Source organism: Carlito syrichta, unplaced genomic scaffold (assembly GCF_000164805.1).
Source record: "Carlito syrichta isolate Samal-C Ts95f unplaced genomic scaffold, Tarsius_syrichta-2.0.1 Scaffold154564, whole genome shotgun sequence".
NCBI classification, from domain to species: Eukaryota; Metazoa; Chordata; class Mammalia; order Primates; family Tarsiidae; genus Carlito; species Carlito syrichta.
Genome location: NW_007098660.1, coordinates 27,444 through 35,400, shown reverse-complemented (window position 1 = coordinate 35,400; position 7,957 = coordinate 27,444). Strand labels below are relative to the sequence as shown.

The following is a 7,957-nucleotide window of genomic DNA, read 5'->3' as shown; positions in this document are numbered from 1 at the left end:
GGCGGGGCCATGGGGTCGCAGGTGTTGCAGATCTTGCGCCAGGGGGTGTGGGCCTCGCTCACCGGCGGTTGGTTCTTCGACCCGCACCAGAGCACTTTCTCCAACTGCTTCCACCTCTACGTCTGGATCTTTCTGCTCACCTTTCCCTTCCTGCTGTACATGGTGAGACGCCTCCGCCACCTCTAACTCCGGCTGGGAGAGGGAGGGAAGGAGGGATGTCATGGGGCGCGGGCAGCCCGGCAGGGTTTGGGGACTGTGCCTTGGGCGCTGCGGGGGGTGGAGAGAGAATCGCCACGGAGTTGGGGTCTGTGGAAAAGAAGCCAACATCCTTCTTTCTGGGGACGGGTGACCTTGAGCCCCTCGTTGAATCTCTAGTTCCAGCTAAAAAGAAGTCACAGCCCCTGAACGAGGCCTATGTGCTGGTGGTGTGGAGGGGTGACATGGTTATTTTGGGAATTTGTGAATCTCAGTCACGACAGAGGTGCACCTTGTGGGGGCAGCGCTTTGTGAGACAGGCCCAGACCCGCTTTCATCTCCAGGTCCTGCCCCCCAGCTTGATGGTGGCTGGTGTGTACTGCCTCGTGGTGGCCGTCATCTTTGCTACCATCAAGACTGTGAACTATCGACTGCACGCCATGTTCGATCAGGGCGAGATCGTGGAGAAGCGCAACTCTACCATGGGGGAGCTGGAGGAGGAGCCTGCTCAGGGGGACAGCAGTCCTCCCAGGTGGGTGGAGCTGTGTCCTTGGCGCCTGGGCTTGGCCTTGCCCTTGCCGGGTGGCATAAGTGCTCAGGGAACTTCAGCTTTGTAAGTGACGGTGAGCATTTGCCTGTGGTCAGTCCTGGAACTGGAACAGGACCTTTGAAGAAGAGGGATCGAGGATGGGAAGTAGCATAGAAAGAATGGACGTTAGCTTCAAGCTGCTGCTTTTTTTCCACTGCCAGGGACCCTGGAGTGGAGATGACAGTGTTCCGGAAAGTGAGTTCCACACCCCCGGTGCGCTGCAGTTCCCAGCATTCCGTGTTTGGCTTCAACCAGGTCTCGGTGAGTGGGCCCAGCCCTCAGCTTGTCCTACCGCTCTTCTGCAAGCCAGACCCTGCCACTGGTGTGTCGTGAGCCTGCTTCTTGCCCTGTTTGCTCCTTCACGCCTTTCTCTGTCTGCTCAGGAGCTGCTGCCCCGAATGGAGGACTCTGGGCCCCTCAGAGGTAGGTGGCAGCTGTTCAGGCTCAGAGCTTAGTGGTGTGGAACGGGGCTGGCACGCGGCTGCCCTGGGGTCTGGCTGACACTTCTGGGGCCGTGGTTGCAGACATCAAGGAGCTAGTACGGGAGCAGGGCAGCAACAATGTGATTGTGACCTCAGCCGATCGGGAGATGCTGAAGCTCAGCTCGCAGGAGAAACTGAGTAAGCGACAGCTGTTTTGTCTTTGAATCGCCCCAGCTTTTGCTCCATTCTGGGGTTCCGTTTATACTCCTGGATGGGACTTCCTCAGTGTCCTCCCTGGGCTGGGCTTTCAGGGAAGGCAGAGATCATAAGATCCCCCACTTTTCGTCCCCAGTTTTGAGGCAGGATGTTCTCTCATTCTGTCTTCCTTTTTCTGACAGTTGGAGATCTTCCCCAGACACCCCCAGGGGCTGCCCCAGACCCCTCTCTCCCCAGCACGGACTCTTCAGAGCGGTCTCCCCTGGCTGGAGATGGCGCTCCCTGGAGCGTGAGCAGTGTGGCTGACACTCCCATGAGCCCCTTGCTCAAGGGGAGCCTCAGCCAGGAGCTGAGCAAGAGCTTTCTGACCCTGACCCGGCCTGACCGGGCTCTGGTAAGGACCAGCAGTCGACGGGAGCAGCGGCGGGGAGCGGGCGGCTACCAGCCCCTGGACCGACGGGGCTCAGGTGAGCCCATGCCCCAGAAGGCTGGCTCCTCGGATTCCTGCTTTAGTGGTACCGACAGGGAGACGCTGAGCAGCTTCAAGAGCGAGAAGACCAACTCGACCCACCTGGACAGCCCCCCCGGGGGACAGGCCCCCGAGGGCAGTGACACAGACCCACCCTCTGAGGCTGAGCTGCCAGCCTCACCAGATGCTGGGGTCCCCTCAGATGACACGCTGCGTTCCTTTGACACAGTCATCGGAGCAGGGACGCCACCGGGCCCGGCTGAGCCACTCCTGGTTGTGCGGCCCAAGGACTTGGCCCTGCTGCGGCCTAGCAAACGGCGGCCGCCCATGCGAAGACACTCTCCACCTGGCCGTGCCCCTCGACGACCCCTGCTTGAGGGGGCAGGCTTCTTTGAAGACGAAGACACCAGCGAGGGCAGCGAACTGAGCCCGGCCTCCAGCCTCCAATCACAGCGTCGCTACAGTACTGACAGCTCCTCTTCCACTTCCTGCTACTCCCCCGAGAGCTCCCGAGGTGCAGCAGGGGGGGCCCGGAAGCGGCGGGCGCCCCACGGGGCTGAGGAGGGGACTGCTGTGCCCCCCAAGCGGCCCTACGGGACCCAGCGGACGCCCAGTACTGCCAGCGCCAAAACACATGCCCGCGTGCTGAGCATGGATGGGGCAGGGGGTGATGTCCTGAGGGCGCCCCTGGCTGGCTCCAAGGCCGAGCTGGAGGCCCAGGTAGGGGTTGAGCTAGCTGTCGGCGAGCCTGCTTTGCTGCCTGCCGAGGCCCGAAGGGGACCTGCCGCCAACCAGCCTGGCTGGCGGGGGGAGCTGCAGGAGGAAGGTGCTGTGGGGGGAGGTGAGTGCTGGCTTCAGGGGCGGGAGTTGGGAAGACGGGCTGGGGCTCGGGTTTGGGCAGAGGGCAGGCTGCAGGGGACCCGGTTGGGGTACCTCAGCCTCCGTCTCAAGCAGCAAGTGGATGTGGAGCCCGTGACGTCAGCCAAACCTCTTGGACAAGCAGGCTCAGCCAGGTCCCGCGGTTGGCACCTGAGTCTCTGTCCCCTGAGGACCCTTCTCGTCTGTCCCCTGAGGACCCTTCTCGTCCATGTTCGTCCTCCCGCCACTGGCGGGGCAGGGCAGGGCAGGGCAGATCGGTGTCGCCCTTTCTTCCTAATGAGGAAACGGAGGCAGGAGCGGCTAGGTGACTTTACCAGGCCCAGGGCCAGCGTGTGATTGTACTAGGCTTGGCTTTTAGGTCCCCACAGAACACCGGCCCCACCCCTACCCTAGTGGAGGCTCTGTCGCTATAACTCAGGCCTCTCTCCGGGCAGCAGCCGAGGAGACCGGCCGGCGGGACCGCTCCAGCAGTGTGAGGCGGACCCAGGCTATCCGAAGGCGTCACAATGCGGGCAGCAACCCCACTCCTCCAGCCTCCGTCATGGGCTCGCCACCCAGGTGAGCGCCTGACCGCCCAGGTAGAGGGGCATGGGGCCCAGCTGGCTCTAACTGGTGCTGACCTGGCTGACCCCTCCCCAGCAGTCTGCAGGAAGCTCAGCGGGGCCGCGCGGCCTCCCACTCACGGGCTCTGACGCTGCCCTCTGCCCTGCACTTCGCCTCTTCTCTGCTGCTCACCCGGGCCGGTGCCAATGTGCATGAGGCCTGCACCTTTGACGACACCTCTGAGGGCGCTGTGCATTATTTCTACGATGAGAGTGGTGAGCGCGCCCTTAACCCCGGTGGTCCCGCGCCTCCAGTCCCCCAGGTCCTTGGCCTGCAGAACTTTCCCTGTGCAGCTCTTGGTTCCCGGGGCCTGGGCCGCCATCCCGGGGAACATAGCACAGGGCTCTGCCTCATCTGGTGGCCCTGGGGTCTGCATGGGTTGGGCCTGGTGCTCCTGTCCTTGCTACGCAGCCTCACTGCCCACGTCTCACCCCAGGTGTGCGGCGTTCCTACACTTTTGGCCTGGCTGGAGGTGGCTACGAAAACCCCGTGGGGCAGCAGGCGGAGCAGGCAGCCAACGGAGCCTGGTAAGTCCACGCGCGTGGCCTCTCCTGGGCCAGTGGCCTGATGAGCTGCATTTCTGGGCAGCACCCTGAGCCTGGAGTTTTCTCTCCTGTTGCTGGGATTGGGAGGGGCCGCTCATCCTGGCAGTGGCAGGGGCAGGATGGAGAGCATCGAAGGGCAGACCGGGGTCCCTGGCTTCAAGACACTCCAGGTAGACGGCTTCCAGGAAGCCCTGAGCTGGTGGGAGGAAGGTGAGGGGCTGGGGCTTTTTTTTTTTTGAGTTGAAGTTTCACTCTGTCGCCCAGACTGGAGTACGGTGACATGTTGCTGGCCACCCCAGCCTCGACCTGCTGGGCTCTGGCGATCCTTCCGCCCCAGCCTTCCAAGTAGCCAGAACTACAGGCATGCGCTACCACGCCCGGCTATTTTTTATTTATTGTAGAAACGAGGTCTCGCCAAATTGTCTGGGTGGGTCTCGAACCCACGGGCTCAGGCAATCCACTGATCTCAGCCTCCCAAAGTGCTGGGAATATATTACCGACCGGGGCTGGGGCTTTAACAACGTCCAGCCAGGGCCTGGGAGGGAGGCATTTCCTGATCCCAGTGCTGCTTCTGTCCCTTGGGACCCCTGTCTGTCTGAGTACAGACAGCCCCCCCTCCAGCCTCAGCCTCAGCTAGTCCCAGGGCTCACCACGGCCCTGACCCTCCCGGCTGCCATTCCACAGGGACCGCCACTCACATTCCTCCAGCTTCCACTCTGCTGATGTCCCCGAGGCCTCAGGCGGCCTGAACCTGCTGCAACCAAGGCCCGTGGTTCTACAGGGCATGCAGGTGCGCCGGGTGCCCCTGGAGATCCCAGAGGTGAGGAGCGGCTGGCTGGGAAGGGCCTTGCCGGAGGGGGTTGTGGGGGTGGGTAGGTCAATGAGCCTGGTTGCATAGTGAGCTCGCCCGGGCACTCCCGAAGGCACAGGCCATGCTGAGCGAGAGCGCCAGGGCCACCCGTGTCTGTCCTGACTTAGACGGTCGGTAGAGGCCCTGGATCTGGATGGCTTGAGAAGCCGTTTGTTCGTTCAGTCGTGTCTGGGGTGTCTTCCTAATCGCAGAGGGACCCACAGTTAGCAGGGAGATGGCCGTTAATGACGATACTTGCAGAAGTAGCAGCACGTTGAGTCAAGTGGTGACCTTGTGGTGACTGCTGTCCCTCTGCGCAACACTTTGACATCGTGCCTGCCTGGGGCCTTCTCTGTTAACGCTCTTTGTCTCAGCACATTCTGCATACAGTGTCCCCTTTTTACTTCTAAAAACATCCCAGCTTGGACAGTAACTTACATGGTTAATCCCGTAAAGCAGAAGTACTGAAAATGCATGACACGATCTCAGAGTTGGAAGCACAGTCATGAGAGGCGGCCATGCATGTGACACCCAGGGCCACAGATAGATCGGGAGCAGGCCCTAGGAGTCTCCACATGTCCCTTCCTGAGCTCTTCATAAACGTCACGTGGGGTGGGCAGTGTTGTCCTTCCCACACAGCTGATGGCTACCCCAGGGGCAGGGGCTGTGTTTGGCCCTCCGTTGTCTCCTCGGAGCCCCAGGGCCAGGCCACAGCTGTGCCCACAGATGCTTGCTGAGTGAAGGACACAGGAAGCCCAAGGAGCTTAAGTTGTGTGCCCAGGGCCTCACAGTGCCAGCATTGGCATCCAGGTCTGGCCTGGCACTTGTGCATTCCAGGGTTGGACAGTCAGAGTAACAGCGATAGCTCTGTCTGGTAGGGCAGCACTTGGACCAGGTCGGGAAGGACAGGGTGGATCTCGCTGAGCTCTGGAGGGGCTGGGAGATTCTGCCCGCGTAGGGAAGAGGGATGTGGGAGCCGGTGACTAATGCCCGGCAGCCATCGAGCCATGTCCGGGAACCTGGCGAGAGGAGCAGCCCCTATGATAAGGGCCAGGCAGGCCTCGAGAGTGCTAGCCGGTGGGGCCTTTCTGGGCTGAGAGACGAGTGAGCCAGCCAGTGTGCTGGGGTGAGGGTGGCGGCAGACCACGGGGGGCGGGGGGGCTGACGGCCGCGGCTGTGGGGACTGCAGTTCGACCTGCTGGACCAGGACTCCCTGCACGAATCCCAGGAGCAGACACTGATGGAGGAGGCACCGCCCCGTGCCCAGCACAGCTACAAGTACTGGCTCTTTCCCGGCCGCTGGACCTCTGTGCGCTATGAGCGGCTTGCCCTGCTTGCCCTGCTGGACCGGTGAGTGGCCCTGCCGTGTCTCCAATCCCTAGAATGTCTATAGATCCTGATGCGGGGACAGTCATGGCAGCAGGGAGCCTAACTGCTGGGGAAGCCAAGGGTATCGACAGCTGGAGGCCGCAGGGATATTTCTTTAGGTTTTCTACATGGCTAAGTGGGTAGTGCTGTAGTGACCCCGCCTCTCCCAAAGTCCTGCCCAAAACAAACAATCCCTGCTCACCTTGGTATTTTTATTTGCTCCTGCCTTAGATTTGGTCTGGAAATTGAATGCTGTAACCGGAAAAAGCTCCCACCCCACCTGTTTCAGCTTTCCCGTTTCTCAGAGGGGAAGCCGAGGCCCGGAAAGTCAGAAAAGTCCGATGACTATTGTCTCTTGTCAAGGACTTAGGCCTAGAACTCATGCTCTGTCTTCCTGTCCCTCTGGACTCATCCTGGCATGGTGGCCAGGTGCTGGGACTGCCTGTGTGTGTAACATGGCCTGCCCGGTGTAGTGTGCAGGTTGTAGCCACGTGCAGTTGCCTGTCAGCATGAGCTGGAGACGGACAAGTCAAGGAGCGACGGCACCTTGAGTTCTCAGTTTCCAGAGGGGACACAGATTGGGAAGCAGGGGAACAGCAGAATGGCCTAGAAGGTGAGGCGGGAGGGCACCCTGACTCAGCTGTCTCTGTAGGACGCGAGGGGTGGTGGAGAACATCTTCGGCGTCGGACTGAGCAGCCTTGTGGCCTTCCTGGGCTACCTGTTGCTGCTCAAGGGCTTCTTCACTGACATCTGGGTCTTCCAGTTCTGCCTGGTCATCGCCTCCTGCCAGTACTCCCTGCTGAAGGTCAGGCCTGGCTCCCTGTGTCTCCCTCCCCACCCAGCTTTTCCCAGGTGTTCCCCTTCCCCCAGTTCCAGTTTTGAAGGGTGTGAGCTGGAAGGCAGATGAGATGCTTCAGGTCCCCTGTAGCCAGCCACCCATCTTCCAAGTGAGAAAACAGGTTCAGGAGGGTTCAGGGTCCTGCCCCGTAACTGCCCAGCAGTAGAACTGAATGGGTCCTGGGGCCCTGACCCTTCTGAGGGTGCCCGTTCTCGTTGCCAAGGTAGTCCTGTTTCTTCCAGAGCGTCCAGCCTGATGCGGCGTCTCCCATGCACGTGAGTACGGTGGCGCAGCGCCTCTTGCCATGAGGCCCTGGGAGGCTGAGGCCAGCTGGGGAGGCGGGTGGGACAGGGCTCCCCAGCCACCCACCCTGTCCCAGCTTGCTGGGCTCTCTAGCTTGGACCCAGGGTCAAGCCCAGGGCGTGTGAACGTGTGCGTGTACCTGGGGGTGGCCAGTGGGGAGGTCCAGCTGCTCATGGCTGCCTCCCCAGGGCCACAACTGGGTGATCGCATACAGCCGTCCCGTCTACTTCTGCATCTGCTGTCTGCTCATCTGGCTGCTGGACACCCTGGGCTCAGCCCAGCCCTTCCCCCCCGTCTCTCTCTATGGCCTCACACTCTTCTCCGCCTCCTTCTTCTTCTGTGCCCGAGACGTGGCTACTGGTGAGGCTGGGGTGGGCCGTGGTGGCCCAGAAGGGCGAGCCCTGAAGGGGGGCCAAGGGGAGGCCAGCGGGCTGACTGGGCCTCCGTCTTCCCGCCCTGCCAGTGTTCACCTTGTGCTTCCCGTTCGTCTTCCTCCTGGGCCTCCTGCCCCAGGTCAACACCTGCCTCATGTACCTGCTGGAACAGATAGATATGCACGGCTTCGGTGGCACGGGTACGAGGCCCGCAGGTGGCTTGGGTGGAGGCCCAGGAGGGCCCTCGGATTGGGTGGGGGAAGTCCCGCCCTGGACCGAGACCCAACAGCGCTGGCCCTCCCCTC

At 61.7% G+C, this 7,957-nt stretch overlaps 1 protein-coding gene across 1 annotated transcript in view; it reads left to right on the top strand.

Moving 5' to 3' along the window:
* Positions 1–6: 6 nt before the first annotated feature.
* PCNX3 (pecanex homolog 3) overlaps positions 7–7,957 on the top strand; it is a 22,058-nt gene continuing 14,107 nt past the window's right edge. The window contains exons 1-15 of the mRNA XM_008050958.2: positions 7–162; positions 540–727; positions 946–1,045; positions 1,168–1,207; positions 1,309–1,404; positions 1,605–2,732; positions 3,205–3,328; positions 3,410–3,588; positions 3,810–3,900; positions 4,603–4,738; positions 5,997–6,118; positions 6,789–6,942; positions 7,218–7,250; positions 7,467–7,638; positions 7,742–7,852. Coding sequence (XP_008049149.1) covers positions 10–162; positions 540–727; positions 946–1,045; positions 1,168–1,207; positions 1,309–1,404; positions 1,605–2,732; positions 3,205–3,328; positions 3,410–3,588; positions 3,810–3,900; positions 4,603–4,738; positions 5,997–6,118; positions 6,789–6,942; positions 7,218–7,250; positions 7,467–7,638; positions 7,742–7,852 — 2,827 coding nt within the window. The 5' untranslated portion in view covers positions 7–9. The remainder of the gene's footprint in view (positions 163–539; positions 728–945; positions 1,046–1,167; positions 1,208–1,308; positions 1,405–1,604; positions 2,733–3,204; positions 3,329–3,409; positions 3,589–3,809; positions 3,901–4,602; positions 4,739–5,996; positions 6,119–6,788; positions 6,943–7,217; positions 7,251–7,466; positions 7,639–7,741; positions 7,853–7,957) is intronic.